Genomic DNA, 16001 nt, shown 5'->3' on the forward strand with positions numbered 1-16001 from the left:
CTTCGGGAAGCTGATTAGGGACCGCAGAAATTTATTCCTGTCTGGGAGCAGGGCAGATCGGAGCTCCAGCAGTATCTGAGTGCATGGTCAGGGGATGGGAGCAATGCTTTTCACACTATTTGTATCTGATGGGGGGGTCACTCACAGCTCTAGGAGATGCATTATTACACTGACACTGCTGTGCTTGACATAAAGAGCTGAAAATTCGCGTCCGAGCGTGGCCACAGCCACCAGGGCACGGTGGGCGGGCAGCACGGCCAGGGCGGTCTCTGCCGGGCCTGGGGCTCTCTGCCCTCTCCTCACAGGCGCCTCTCCTTCAGGATCTCGCTGCCACCACCGTACCGCTGCGTGGTTAACAGGGGATCTCCCAGCTCTGCTGGGAAGAGCGAACAGCCCGGCTCTCTCCGAGGAGGACTTCCATCCTCCGGCCCCCATCCCGCACCGGGGACCGGGACGCACGGCTGGAGTCGGGCTGCGCTAGGCTGGGTTCGGCTTGAGGGGATCGCCGCGCCTCGGAGGGGCCGGGCTCGGCTCTGCTGGGTTCGGCTGCGCTGGACTCGACCTGGCTCGGCTCGGCCTGGCTCGGCTCTGCTGGGTTCGGCTGCGCGGGGCTCGGCCTGGCTCGGCTCGGCCTGGCTCGGCTCGGCCTGGCTCGGCTCGGTTCGGCCCGGCTGAGGGCGAAAGCGCTCGGACTGCGCCGCCCGGTGGTGGTGTTCCCCGCTGTGCGGCAGGGGGCGCCTCCCGGCGGCGTCTCGGCCAGTGGCGGCCCGCCCCGCCCCGCTGGCCCCGCCCCTCTTTGTTGCGGCGGCCAATGGGGGCGCGCCGCGGGCGGGCGGGCGGCCGGTCGCGCGGTAACGCGCGGCATGGCGCGCGGCGCGGGGCGCGCCCCCTGCGCGGCCGCGGCCGGTACCGGGGTCGGGACGGGGCGCCCGGAGCGAGCGGGCCGGCGTCGCTAGCGAGGGACCGCCCCCGCCCGGCCTCCTCCGCACGCCCCTCACAGGCGCACACACACACACGTACACATAAAGAGCGGCCGGGCGGCGGCGAGGCCGTGGGGCGCATCCCGGCAGCGGTCCCGGTCCCGGGCATGGCCGCGGGGCCATGACGGGCGTGGCGGGCCGCGGCGGCGGCTGCCGCGGGAGCGGCCGGCGTGCGGCGGCCGGCAAGGAGGGCGGCCGGTCGCGGAGCGCCCAGCCGCGGGCGGCGGGCGGCGGCGGCGGCGGCAGCGGGAGCGGCGGGGGCTCGGAGGAGGAGGAGCAGGAGCAGCAGCGGGACGGCGGCTCGCTCTTCCTGGTGAACAAGAGCGGCTTCCCCATGGACGGGCAGACCTGGGAGCGCATGTGGGGCCACGTGGAGCGGGTGCACCCCGACGGCGGGGCCGTGGCGGCGGCCATCCGGAGCGCCGCCCGCCTGGCTCGGGTAAGGCGGAGCCGCCGTGTGTCCCCTCGTGCGGGGCAGCGGGTGACAGCGAGCCCGAGGGCGGCGTCCCGCGGCTGCTGCGTTCGGTGCGCGTCCGGCGGCCGGGCGGCTCCGGGGCCGGCTGGGAGGGTGCGACACCGCTGCCCGGAGGATGCTCTGGGGCACTGCGGGGATGGATGGGGCATCTGCTGTCCCAAAGCGGCCGGAACGGGGTACGGGGCTGCGGGTGCTTAGGGGATGCACTGGGTGTCCTGGGGAACAAGCAGGGGAAAAATTACTCCTTTTGGCTTGGGGAGAAAAAGCCAGAAAACAAAAGTTAAAAGAAATCTTCAGGGATTGAGTGAAGCATTTTGTGCGATTTAAAGCAGGTTTTTCTTTTGCTTTCGGAACACAGCTGTTTCCTTAAACACAGCGTTGCTCCTCAAATGTAACAAGGGATTTAAAACTCAGACGTTTCTTTTCCACTAAGTGGAAAGATTCCAAATGCTTTTGTCTGGTACGTTCCTCAGTACAAGCCCCAAATAGCTCTGCCTCACCCAAGTATTTTTCCTCCAGACAGCAAATAAAATGTTGATGTCTGCTCTTGTTCCAAGGCTTCTTGACACTGTGCTGCATTATTGCTCACAATGTCTTTAACACTCTCTGCTTTGGCAGACTTTGAGCTTGATTCACTGCTCACATCAGGCAGCATTAATGTGAGCTGACTGCTGGAGTCTGGCTTGGTTCATACCCCTGTGTGTGCTGGGGTGACATGGTTGGGCTGCTGCTGTCATGGTCCAAGCTGTCAGTGATACTGACATGAACCATATGCCTGTTCTTCTCGTGGAGTGGAAAGGAAATTCTGTGCACAGGGAAGTCGAAATCTTATTGTGTAGGGCTGTATTGAGAAGGTGCTTGTCAAATAAGCTGCTGAAAAGGCCTTTCATCTCTCTTCTGCAATGTTCAGTCCAGTGCAGGTACAAAAGGGACCATCTCTCTCCTCTCTGCTCTCCTTGTGCTGGAACCAGCCTTTGTTTGGATGGGGGAGCATATCCAACTAAAGAATAATCAGGCTATGCTGAGTTTGTGGTTCCTTGGTGTGGTTCATCTTGTACTTACACGAGCACTTGAGGTGGAAATGAGGGGGCAGGGACTGGGCAGAACTTCTTGTTTCAGCAGCCTGACCAGCTTATGCCAGTCTAGATGGCCTGCAAGCCCTTTTGATGTTAAGGGATGGCAAAGCATGTGCTAGATTTGACTTTCATCCTTTACTTCCCAACTCCAGAGCATGTAACTTTTATTGGTGACAGCCGTGGTGACTGATAAAGCATCTGGTGAGAGACATGCCAGTGGCTCCAGTGTGCTGGACTGTATTCCTGTGGGAATGTCCCAGAGAGCATTGCCCATGGCTTCTTCCTCAGTGCCACAGCTCTGGGCTCACTCTCTGTAGCATCTGTGTAAGCTGGGCAGAATAAAAATGTTTTGAAATCTGCCTGGCCAAATCATTTGATGTTGATGATCAGTGCCCAGTGCTGCAGGAGTTGTACTCCAGCAGTGCCTGGATGCAAAATCCCTGTTACAGTGATTAGTTTCTTCAGGGTCTGGAGGACCCGGTGCCCTCTGTGACTAAGTAGGTATTGCTGGCTGAGTGTGGCACCTCTAGGGTCAGAGAGTAGTTTGAGGACTTGCTGGCCCTTATTAGGGCCAACAGAGCTCGGGTGAGCAAATGAAGGTTAGGAGCAGGGTTTTTTTTGCCAAAGCGGTAGTGGATTACCAAAGTTGTGATGGTAATTTTTGGGTCAGAGTAGGAATATGAGTGGGGACTTGTTCCTTAAATGGTGGTACAAATTATTTTAATTGGCTTGTGCTGCAGGGTATGTGTCACCCTGCAAAAGACCAGGTACTGCTGTTTGGGAGTGATGAGGGAAACTTGTGCCTGTGAGAAGATGATTTGTAATTTGCTTGCATGGATAGTTGGTTCAGGCTGAGTAAGTGGCATGTGCAACTGCTCCATTTCTGCATCTGATCTGTTCTTAATCCCTGCTGATGGGAGAGAGTTTTCATCCCCTCTCCAAGAAGCTCCACTTGATTGCTCTAATCATCTTGGCATTAGTCTCAGCAATCATACACGCAGGGTGTAAGTAGCTTCTGACTGTGTCTGTGAGGCTGTCCTTACTGCAACAAATGCAAGCTGCAGAGGTGCAGGGCTGCATCTCTCTCGGGAGGCAGAGTCCTTACAAAAAGCTGCCCTGTCTGCAAGGGCACTTTTGGAACCTGTGGGGTGCCCACCTCTGGCTGTTGGCTTGAGCTCTGCAAATAGTGCAGGCTCACGGTTTGGAAGGGCTGTGCAATCCTTTACTTGTTCTGTGATCTTGGAGGTACTTGGAGATTGTAATAAATTAAACCTCTCAGCAGCTTTGAGAACTCTTGCCTGTCAGCTTCATCCGTGCTGAGTAACGGAGTGCTTGCAGGGGGAGCTGGTAGAAAATGACTTTTTGGTCATTAAGTGAGACAGTGCATTTGGGCAAAAGGAGTTCCACACAGGATATCTGTGGTGAAGTGAGACTACAGCATTTCCAGCCATGGGATGAGTCTCCAGCTCTGCCACGTGGTCTTGCACTGCAGCAGCTCCACTCTCTGGAGCTGCTATTCCTTGGAAAGACTGATATGAGGTCAAGGCTTTTCATCTGACTCATCTCTGAATTTCTCTTGCTTTACAAATTCATGGTCTGTAGTGCTGTGTCTGCATTTCCTCTTGCCATCCATGACCTCTTGCCTGCTCCTTGCTGCTGTGGATGCATACCAGGAGCTGGAGGGCTGCATCCTCAATGAAAACAGAGCTGTGCTTTCCTGCACTTGTATCGTGCAGCCCTGCTGCTCCATGCTGCGTGAGTGCCCAGGATCAGTCCTCCTGTAGCTGGGGCAGGAATCAGGGAGGGAAACATGTTTGGAAGGAGTGGGAGTGGTGTGTGGCTCCCCAGTGCCTGGCCTGGCTGGCAGCATGGTGTGTGTCCTGCCTGCTCTGCATGGAGAGATGAGAGCAGTGCTGCCCTGTGTGGGCTCAGGCTTATGGATGCTCCTCCCTTCTTGCCTGAGATCTGGAGGGCTTGAGCCTCCTGGCTCAGCAGGCCTGCTAGGAATGTGTTCTAGCTAGTGAGAAAACCCTGGATCTCTTTTCTAGGCTATGCTCTGGTATCTGACATCATCATCCTCCTTGGATAATGTGATCACCTGCCTTGGAGATGGGGAGCACCTCACTTGGAATCTGAACCTGTCCCCTCTGGTGAGGGTGGCCTCTGTGGGTTTCAGGAAGGGCTGTGTCTGTTCACACTGCTGCTGTCCCTGTGGGATGCTGTCCTGGGTCCCACAGCAGGGTGAGGGCTGGGCAAAGGATGGAATCCCCACCTCTGCAGCAGCCAGGCCCCTCACTGCCTGGGGCTCCCATTGATTGGTGTGTTGTGTAAGTGCAATGCATGCACCTAGAGCTTCTGTATCTTTGAAGCAAAGGTCTGAGTGTATTGGAGCAGAAATGGCCCCTCCAGGAAGGTGTGAGAACCCTGCCAGAATTCCCTTTGTCAGCTCCTTGCTGCATCTGGAACTTGAGCCTTATCTGGTGTGTTGAGTCCAGGTGTGCCTTCGTGCTGGAAGGGACAGGTGAATAATTCATCCAGCCCAAAGGGGCTGGGTGGGAAAGGAACCTGTGGAACCAAAAGAAAATTCCTCTAATGAAGAGCTTAGGCATGAAAATCATGATTAGGAAGTGCTAATGAGTCTTGCTCATAACTCCCACTGGTGAGAGGAGACAGCCCATGTGTGCAGGTGCCGCGTAGCACTGGGATGGCGGGGGCGAGCTGGAAGCCTTGCCATCTGCTTGCCACTTACAGTTTGTTTCTGTGTGCCAGGAGTGTAGGAGTCTCTGGTTTGGTGTTTTCTCCCCCCTTCTCCAAGGTGTATTTACTACTTCACTGTAGTAACTTGCTGTGTGTAGTAAATTCTGGGTTTTGTTGCCTTGGGATTACCAGTGCTCATTCTCTGGAAGCAAACACACAGTCTTAACAGAGATGGGAGCTGGAGAGGACAGTCTGTGGCAGAGATGCCCCATACAACCTGAACTTGCTGTTCTTATCAGCAATTGCTGACGTGAAATATATTAAGGACAGTGATATGTCACTTTATGAGCTTTAAACTATGGTTACGACAATGTGGTCCCAAAACTTTTCTTTGCACCTTGTCACAGCTGCCCAAATTGCTGGTTCCTGAATTTGAATCTGCATTAATATTCAAATTGCTTCCTTCACTGTGTTTGTGAGGATTGTGCCGACTTCTTTCTAGCCATGCTGCCCACTTTAATATCTGCTGGCCCCATATGTTGCAGTCTTACCCCTGAAATAAGTGGACTTGGGACAAGGCTGTGCCCCTTTCCTGCATGGCTGCAGGCTCAGGAGCCAAATAGCTATGGGGATTAAATGTGGATTGAGGGCCTGCCTTCTTAAAATGCTTAGGCACAAGCAGATGTCTTATGAGATTTTGGAAAAATCCCATCATGTTGCCAGTCTATATCTTTAAGTGTCTTAATGTCATTAAATATTTGGGTGCCAGGTGGTCCTCTAGGTGCTGTGCTCTCCCTCCCCAGCAAGCCTGCTGCAGACGTATGGCAGATGGGAAATTATGCAGCCTAGGATCCTTGTCTCCTTTTATCTTTCTCTTGTGGTAAAGGAGGCCAGAAATTAGACTTGAAATGGCTTCCAGGGGGAGGGAGAACAGCAGGGTCAGTACTGGGACTCTGCTCATCCAAATGCCCTGTGCTGGGGGGGAATGGGAAGCAGAGGCTTTCTGTGTGCACTGCCTGCCTGCATGGGTGGTGTTTGAGGGATGCTGGTGGCTCTGATGATCAGCCTGCCACAGTCTCTGTGCAGGGCAGGGCTGGCTCTGCTGCTGGGGCAGCCCCTTGCTCAGCAGGATGACTTTGCCTGATGCCTGAGTTCACGTGGGGCTTAAGCCATCTGTGCTGCAGCGTTGTGTTGCACTGAGCACATGCCACTGCTCAGTAAATCACTTATCTGCTCTGCAGGGAGCCGTGGCTGTCTAACCTCTTCATCTTTTTTCTTGTGTCCAGCCCTCAGTGCCGCCAGTGCCAAACTACAAGCTCTCCATGTCAATCCCAGAATGGCTCCAGGCAATACAGACCTACATGAAGATGCTGCAGTATCCTTCTCCTGTGTGTGTTCTCTGGAATGAAGGCTGACTTGTGCCTGGTGTGAGTTACAGAGCTTTACTGAAGCTTTAGCTGGTTGTGAGGGCTTGGGATCATTTGGGGGTAAAGGGACGCCTCCAGGGATTTGTGATAGCACCAGCAGCACTGAGCTTGTCATAGCAGTCCTCTGGGAGATGTAATTAGCTTTAAATTATACTGAAAAATTTAACTGGAATGACATTGGTAGGAACAGAAGTGCTTATTTTGAAGCTGATGTATGAGGATATTATGATTGGATCATGATGCCTGGAGAAATAATATGGCATCTTGTCATAAAGCCACGAAGAGGGAGCCAGTGTTGTGTCAAACCCTTTCTCCCTGTGCCTGAGCAGCCCCTGTGGGTTCCCTGAGGATTGCCTGTGTGCTCAGCCTACAGGGAGTGCTTGTCACTGGGGTGAGGGGCACAAGCAGCTGTCCTGACCCCAAGGTGGGCAGGAACACCTGCCTGTGACACAGGAACTGACCAAAGGCATCTCCCTTCCAAGATGTTCCACCTTGCCTGGGGATTCATCAGGGATGTACACATCTGTCTAGCCTGTCTGTCACTGCCCCACACCCAATTCCCACCTTTCCATTGCTGACAGATAGTTTCAGAGAAGGTTGCTGGCCCAGATGCTGCTCTTCTGTTTCCCTTTTTTCCTAAATTCTGCCTTTTTGTGTATGTGGGGAAACTGGGGGGGATGAAGAATGAGTGTAAAGTGCTGGTAAGGATTAAGAAGGATATGGGAGGCAGCTGGAAGAGCATCCAGAAATAGCAGGGGGGGAGTCGTGGCTGGGATCAAGGCGGGCCTGGAGCTGCAGCAGCTGCCCTGGGCAGGGAGCCTGGGCCTGCCTGCTCTGCAGGGGGATGGTGCAATTCTCTTCTTTATGGCAGCCACTGGGCCAGGACAGGAGGCTTCTTGCTCCCTGGGATTGTGCCAGAGAGGATACCGTGTCATACAGAGCTCCAAAAATGACATTATCCCCCATTTCCCCCTGCAGTGGTTTTGAAATCCTGCCTTTTGCTACGTAGCAGGAGCAGGCCTTGGGCACAGGGTTTGGATCTGTGTTCAGAAAAGCTTCAAAGGGGGCTGGGGAGCAGCGTCTGGGCTTCCTTTGAGGGCTGCAGGAGGATGTATGCTTTGTGCAGAGCACCCTGAGAGGGCCTCATGAGTTAGTTTTGAAGGCGGGAGGGGAAGTAAAGCCTTGTTTGTGGAGAACTCTGAACTCTAATTGAAGTCAGTTCAGAGCATCCTGGTGAGATCTGGAGTTTTTATTTAGGCTATGGTTATACATCCAGCAGCTGTGTTATTTATGCCTTGCAAGCAACTCTTAGCTTCCATGGGGTCACCTGCTCATGCCCTGGTATCTGCCTTGCTATCACCAGTTTTACTGGCATGAACATTCTGATGGGAATAGAATTTAGGTACTAGGTTAGGAAAGAGATTCAACTGGAAAAGTAACCTAGCAAAAATAAGGACAGTGTGTTTTCTTTTTTTTTTTTTTACAAAACTTAATTGGGTTTTTTGTTTTGTTTTTACTGAACAGATTGTTTTCCTGGTCTGATTTATTGTATTGCTGCTTGTACAGAAATGCACAAGGAGGAGGGAAGAGGCTGCTTCTATTGATGCTGCTGTGTGGCAGCCTGTGCTTCTAGGAGAGTGGTGCTGAGATTTGGTTGACTGCTGGCATCATTTGTGATGAACTTTTCTACTATTAATGTTAGCTAATGACCTTGGCTTGCACATAGCTGGTTGTTTTCATTTCAAGAGCATTGTATTTTTAGAGAATGGTTATATTTTCTAAGTGTGAAGGGATGCACCTGCAATGGTTTTGGTTGACAGGTCACAGGTGAGCCATGAGGCTGATGGAGTTAAAAGACTTCTAAAGGAAATAAGTTTTTTCAGACCATGGATTATGTTGATTGGTTTGGGTAGGCTATGAATGCTTTTTCTTGCCCATGTGGGAGACTTTTTTCCAAACTTGCAACCTAGTAGTGAGCAGGACCTAGTGAAAAAGAATTTATAACCTTCAAATGCTGAATTTGAGTGTCATTTTACATGGTCAACCTTAATACATGATTCTGCACCTACTGCTGTTAATAAGTCATATAAAAAGACAAGTGAAAAGTTTTGCTTTATTTTACATGCCATGTGCTTCATATCTGAGAGTCAATGGCTTTTACTGCCTATTTTGTGTTTCAACAGGAACTCAGAACTGAAATTCACCTTTTCAGCAGTGTTATTTTATTGCTTGGCTGTTCAAGTTACTTTCCCTTAACAGAACAAAATACAGATACAATCACACGGGAACACAGTTCTTCGAGATCAGAAAAAGCAGACCTCTGAGTGGGTAAGTGCCCCTGGAATTGCTCTAATGCCCTTGTCCCTGATCAGCTGGCATTCAAGCACTGCAGCACCATGGCATGGGAGGGTTGTGTCCTCTGTGCCACAGCTCCTCTGGCAGGGCCAAAGCTGCCTCTGTTGCTTCTTTGCAAGGAGTGTCCCAGCTTGCTGCGGGGTGGCAAAAGCACCATGGAGTGGAAAGTGCTGCTCTTACTCAGCAGCTGTGTGGGAGCTGCTTGGCTGCAGGCCAGAGCTGCCTGCACAGGGCTGGGAAAACTCTCTGCTTATTGGTGTTGGGCTGGGAGGGCTGGGCTGCTTTTCTGGAAACAGAGTAAGTCCTGATACTCTGGTTGTGCCAAAATGCCCTTTGCAGGTAGTAGGAAGGGATTAGCTGTGTGAAGTGCAGCAGGAGTTTGGGCATCCTGAGCACAGTAGTTTTCCCTGAAGGCTCATGATGGACTGTTTAAGTCATGTCTGTGCTTCTGCCTTGCTGCTCATCTTGCTGTTCCATCCATGTGGAGGGCTTGTGCTGGCTGGTGATGAGTTGTGCAGTGCAACTATGAACATGTGCCCAGGGAGCCTGGCAGCAGAGAGCTGGGGTCTCTTGCATGTTAGAACTGCATCATACTTAGGACAGCTCTTTAACAGAACCTAATAAATTAGCAGGTTAGGGCAGGAAGGGTGTTGACAGCATTATACTTTTATTTTAGGGTGAAATTAAGATAAGCAGAATATAATCACTCCCACAGACTGCTCTGTCTCTAGCTCTTCCCAGTTCTCTGTCAATAAACTAATGGTCCCTCATTGTAAAATTCCAGTTCCCATCTCAGCTTTGTGCTTCAGGTTTTCATCTTGCTGACAGCAATCTTTCTCACCTCCTTTATCTAATGTTCACTGCTCTGGTGGAACTAGTTTAAAACAAATCTTGTGCCTTGAATGATAGATGGGTTTACAGAAGCTTAAACCAATTTTCAAGCTGCTCACTCATTTTTAAATTTGTCCCATTACTTTTTTCAAAAGAAGTGAAGGATGAAAATGAATTATGTTCAGCACTTACCACTTAAAAGGTCGTTGCCTTCATGGCTGCATAAAAGCCTGGCTTACAGGATGGTGCTCTTTCCTAGAAGGGAACAGTGCTCACAGCTGGAGATGTGCCTGTGGCTTTGAATCACCTCCCAAGTGGGGCCATTTCCTCTGTGTATCTGCCTTAGTGATTGCTTGGGGGCGAGTGTCTGACTCCTCTCTTGTTGCTGCTTGGAGCTGCTTGGAATGGGGTGGCAGGAGTTCTGTGGGGTTAAGGATGGTGCCCCTGGAAATGTCCAACCCCTCAGGGGCTGCCAGCTCTCCAGGCACAGTTGCCTGAGCACGGTGTGTGCTGGACTCAAACAGGGTAAAGTCCTAAGAAGGCCTGTGCTGCTTTGCTCCTGGATTGGGTAGATGTGGGTGCTGGGAGGAATGGAGCTGTCAGGAGCACGAGTTGCTGCCCAGATCCTGCTGTTCTGCTGTAGGGCTCTAACACTTGCCTGGGCTTGGTTTCTCCAGTTTTGAGAAGGAGAACACATGCAAAGCTGCCTGAAGTTCCTGTCATTTTTATGAAACGAAAATTCCAGTTGTTTTTATGAAACTTACAGTTTCTGGTTTAGATTTCAGATCTTTTAAAATTTACCTGGCCAAGTCAGGATGGGACCAGACTATTTTCAGTAGTCTCCAGTGACAGGACAAGGAGCAGTGGGCAGAAGCTGGAAGTTCCATCTAAGTATGAGGAAAAAATGTTTACTTTGAGGCTGACAGAGCACTTGAACAGGCTGCCCATAGAGGTTATGGAGTCTTCTTCTGTGGAGATATTCAAAACCTACCTGTGCAACCTGCTCTAAGTGAAACTGCTTTAGCAGGAGGCTTGGGCAAATGGAGGTCCCTTCCAACCCTAGCTTTGGTGTTTCTGTGTGAATAATGCATTGAGGTGTGCACAAAAGCTTCCCTTTCCTTCATCTGGCCAGTTTTCATCAAAGCTGAAAAATCACTTACACCTCCAAGTTATTTTTCCTGGGAGGTGTGCTCTACTTTGCAAGAAATCTGCTCCCAGCATGGCAATGACAGGTGTCCTGTGCTGTGACAGGAGCTGCTCTGAGCCGTTTCTGTGGTGTGAAAGGCCTCGCTTGCTGCAACACAGTGTTTGCAAGTGGATTGGGCAAGATGCTGAAGGCTTCCAATTGCCACTGGCTCTTGAAAAATGAGGCTGCTCCCAGGGCTTTATTGACACTAAACATATTGCTGGTTTCATAATGTGAGGGCTCAAAGCTAGTGAAAGTATTATGAAATCTTTGGCAGCCTCTCTTCAAGACAGCCGTGGCTGGACACAAAGAAGCTGAGTATTAGATGGAAATTGAATATTCATAAATTCATGTCAAAGTGTCCTAAAGCAGCTGGGGCATATTAATGAGTTTTCCTATTATGGAGGGAGGACTAGATATTGTAGAGATTTACTGCCAGCATCAGTGTGATGTATGAGAAAATAAAAATGCGTGGCTGAGCATAGGAAGAAGAGCATAAATTATCTATGGGAGCTCATTAAGGGATACAGTCTTGCTGTAACTCAGTATTTACAGTCTCTTTAAAAAAAGTTACTCTTATTATCAACTTGAATTTTAGAGTGCCAGACCACCACGTGGATTTGTCTAGACCACAGATAGCACTTTTAGAAATGCTAGATTTCTGTTGGCATAGCTGTGTGAGTCAGGGTGGCAGAGCTGTGAACCTGTAAACTTGGTGTGCTGTTCTTGTTGTACTGGCAAACTGTGTCTGAAAATGTGCCTGGGTCTCACCTCTCCTGAGCTGGCTGTATTTGCAAAAAATCCAAATTTATGGGCGTAGCTACCTGCACTGTAGGAGTGCTTTGCTTACACAGGTATCCTGGGAGAGTGCCCTTCACAGGCTCCATGATGTACCTTTTTGTACTGAATAGGTAAAGGGCACCCTGTGAAGTTCAGCTCTGCTGATCCATGTGTGCATGCATGTGATATGAATGTTTCAGACACCAGTAGGACTGGTTCTCCTTTTCCCATGCAGGATTATGCTGGCTAAACCTATATTAGGCTTTTATTGGTACGACCAGTCTGATCAAAATGGTACTTTTGACTGACACATTCTTTTTACAACTTTCAGGCTTAGATCATGTAGGAGCTTTAGGAAAAAAGTGTATGTCTGGATATCCAGTAATATCTGTAACTGTGAATTCAATGTCAACAAACTGATACTACTGGGTTTACAAGGAGTGATAAGCCCTCTGGAAGCTTCTGTTCTAGGATGCAGGCTTGAGGCACGATGAGAAACAAATCTCTTTATCCTCCACAGAGGATCAGGGGAGGTGCAGTATTGTTCTGTTCCCTCCAGTAAGTGCCAGCTGAACAGGGGGACCTGCAACTGAAGCAGAAACTGATATTTGGGGAGGTTCTGTGCTCTTTGAGGAATTGGAGTCCAGAAGCTGCTCTGTGAGGAGGGAGAGACCTTCAGTGGCAGCAGATGTAATGTGTGATCAGTTGCAGGAAAGGAGCATGATAGGAGCTGTCACATGGCAACGATGCAACCAAATAACAGGGAAGGGGAGATGGGAAATAATATTGTTTCCACACACCATGTTATTAAGGAACACTGATGGGGCTGTAAAGAAAAATGGGCTCATAGCATTTCCAGACAATAGACTGCAGAAGGCATTTGAACATCTGCTTCTCTCTCTCACAAAGGGGGATGTTACAGATACGGTGGGGTGTTCAGCATGTTCTGGAAATGCTTTTGCTGTTGCAACACTGTTTTTGAGAGGATTCACAAGATCCATAGCTGCTCTGCTGTTTTATCTCCTTTTGCTCCTGCTGGTGCCTTTCACTTCTCTCTTGGCTTCATTATCATGAATGAAACTGTCAGGAGCCTTAAAATCTCCTTCTCCCAAGTTTTTCTATAGATCTCATGCAAATACATGGGTCTGTGCAAGGAGAATTTTGTGGAAAAATGTGCTGGAAGATCTCACTAATAAAAAATTTATTCAGTCTTGAAGGAGTCTTTCTGGTGAAGGTAATGGGGAGCCTCTCCTAAGCATGGTCATCCCTGAAGGGATTCCAGTGTGATCGGTGGTGGCTGGTGAGATCCTCCAGTTTTGGGCATGCTGAATGGTTTTAAGATTTTTCTAACCTGTATATGAAATTGGGTGCCCCAAGTGAAAAATCTGGAAGCAAAAGGAATTAGTGATTCCTGTGAGCTGTCTTTAGACACTGCCACTTTGAACAGAAAGCATCCTGAAGAGGCAAAGTCAGCTCCTTTCAGGGCCTCTGTTACTGCAGGAAGCAAGGTTCCTGAAAACACTGAAAGAAATTTGAATCAATTAACAAGGAAGTATCACTATCTGCCAAGGACTGGGTCTTGAGGGAGGAACAAGCAGCCTGTTCCTGTTGGCTACATTTGTTAGAGGCAGAAGTGTTCACTGTGGTCTGGAATAGAGATGTGCCTGGCAGACGTCAGAGAGTGGTGTAAATGCCACAAAGAGGGGAGCTGCAGGGTGCTTCTCTTTGGCTCTAGCAGTCTCTCCTGGAAGAGATGGGCTGCCCCCAGTGCTCACTGGAGTGTGGGGAGAGGGTGACTGTGGGCTGATTCCCAGCTATCTGATATGTAAGACTGTAAAGAATAGCTATATATATAGGGCTCTTTTCAGGTAACTGTCAAGATTTAAAGAAAATCCCAGCAGCAAACCCTGCTAAGGCAGGGAATTGAAATGCTTGATGCTGTTTTTTAATTATTTTCTGCCTTCCTTAAATCTTCTTTCACAAGTTTAACTGCAGACTTTCTGGTCACTATCAACATCTGAGACAGTGTGATAGGAATTTAGGAGTGAGGGAAAAGAGGGAAAGGACAAATCAAAGAGCACCTGCAATGAGCTGAATGCTCTGTCATTTGCCATAGGTCATTTGCCATAGATCCCTTAGAGAGCTGACAAGCAGCCTTCAACCATTAATATTTGTGTTAGAGAATGTGGGTGGGTGCTGGGGAAGGCCAAGATAGCAGCCTTTAAAAAGAATAAGGGAAAAGATAAGTCTAGGAACTTTGAGTTTATCTGCAGTTCAAGGGAAGGGAAAGGCAACATTAATATTGTTGGGCACTATTTGTTTCTGAGAATTTCCTTCTATGAGCGTGTAAGAGCTTTTGTCAACAAGGGAGAAGATGTGGATGTAATAACTCCTTGTTTTAGTGTGGCTTTTGATAGGGCCACATCTTATCTCTGCAGATAAGGCAGGGACCTTGAGTCTAAACAAAACTATTTGATGGAAGGACCCAACTTGGTGAAAAGCAGCACGTAGGAAGTGGCACTTTACCAATCTTGCCTAGCAGAGATTGTCAGTCGAGGTGTGCAGTGTCTGTCCCAGCTCAGTTTTTCCTTCATGGTATGGGTAAGACTAATTGTATCACGAGGGATGATATGTAGTCCAGGCTGGACAAGGTGACAAGGCTTTGAAAAGTGAAACTGGGATATTCAGAGTGATCTCTTGGGCTGGAACAAATGGGAGATAATTTAGTGAGGGCAAATAGATAGGAGAGTTTGGCAGTAGCCAGCTGTGGAGAGCAAAAGTGGAGTTTGGCAAAGAAGAAGATGAGCTTAAAAAAATAAAAGAAACCAAACAAAATTTACCAAAAAAGCCCAGACAAAAAATCCCCACCCCTAACAAAAAAACCTCCCAACCAACCTAAAAAAAACCCCATCAAAAACACCAACAGAAAAAACACCAGAACCCGATTCAGTGTGGGCCAACAGAGAAAAGCCAACAGCATGCTGGCTTGGTTGCAAATATGCACTGAAAGATGGATTCAGAAGGAAATTGGTCTGTTTGTACTGTTGTGGGCTTATCCAAAGGACTGTGAGAAGTGAGTTGGTTGAAGGGATTCCAAGATTGAAAGAAACAAACATTGTCCTAAAATCATAACCTCAGGGGGAGTGAGGGAGGAATTAAATAAAAATTGGTGTCTGCTTTCTTATTTTTACAGAGGAGAAGGTAGATTACAGTCTTTTGCATATACAAATGTCTGTAGCAAGAGGAGAGATGATGAATGGTCTCCATGCCCACTGTGGAGAGAAACAGCTCCTGATTTGATTTGCAAAAAGGGAAGGATTTAGTTTAAACATTAGGGGACCTTCTTAGATGCAAGGTTAAGTATAGGATAGATTAACTGGTGGGTTCCCAGGCTTTTGAGAAGCCAGTTGAAAGCAGACCGAAAAATAATCTGTGGGGAGTGATTTAGATTTGGCCTGTGCTACCTTGGGCAGAGCGGCGGCTTGGGGATTCTCCAGGGCTCTGCTTCCAATACAAACACAGGGTTCAAGGCCATGCTTTGACTTAAGCTTGTTAAAAGTGGAAGGAAAAACTCTTCAGTGGCTTTTGAACTGGGTCATGCACATAAAGCCTGAGGTCTGTGCTGGAAATGCAGAGAGAAAGCAAACTGTTTGCAGAGTGCTCCCAGGAGTCCGGGAGGGCTGTGTGTGAGGGCACAGCCTGCCCAGAAGTGCAGGTGGCTGCTGCTTTGCTGACAGCTGGTGGTGCCTCCTGAGCAGTGCTCCCCTCTCACAGACCCTCCTCACTGTCCTGCTCCATTGGTGTCTCTCAGCTGCCAGGTCCCACTGCAGCTCCTGGATCTGGGTGCAGGCTGCTGGGTGTCCCTGAGGAGGAGATGCTGGCCCTGCCCCTCAGACTCTGTGAACCAGGTAGAGGTCACACCAAATGGCTTGCAGGTAAATGGTTTTACAACTTGACATTTTTCCTCATGATGCACATTCATAATTTTTTTTTTTGTAACTCCCGTGTAGTTAGAAGATAGGAAATCCAGTGGCTTATCTTGTTTATGGATACCTCCCATGCCTCATCTGCACATAACAAATCTGAGACAGGCTTTGCAGTGACCAGTGGGAGCCTCTGTGGGCAATGAAGGAGCCCCATTGTGTGCCCTCCCCAGGGTTGCTCTGTGCTTCCAGCAGTTCTCTGGGTTTCTGT

The 16001-nt window shown here is 49.7% G+C and overlaps 1 protein-coding gene across 1 annotated transcript in view; it reads left to right on the plus strand.

Annotated features, from left to right (window-relative positions):
* The first annotated feature begins 804 nt into the window (after positions 1-804).
* Positions 805-16001, plus strand: part of VASH2 (vasohibin 2) — a 34190-nt gene continuing 18993 nt past the window's right edge. Inside the window, exons 1-3 of the mRNA XM_054629772.2 lie at positions 805-1419; positions 6515-6603; positions 8927-8983. Coding sequence (XP_054485747.2) covers positions 1102-1419; positions 6515-6603; positions 8927-8983 — 464 coding nt within the window. The 5' untranslated portion in view covers positions 805-1101. The remainder of the gene's footprint in view (positions 1420-6514; positions 6604-8926; positions 8984-16001) is intronic.

This window comes from Agelaius phoeniceus, chromosome 3 (genome assembly GCF_051311805.1).
Source record: "Agelaius phoeniceus isolate bAgePho1 chromosome 3, bAgePho1.hap1, whole genome shotgun sequence".
Taxonomy (NCBI): domain Eukaryota; kingdom Metazoa; phylum Chordata; class Aves; order Passeriformes; family Icteridae; genus Agelaius; species Agelaius phoeniceus.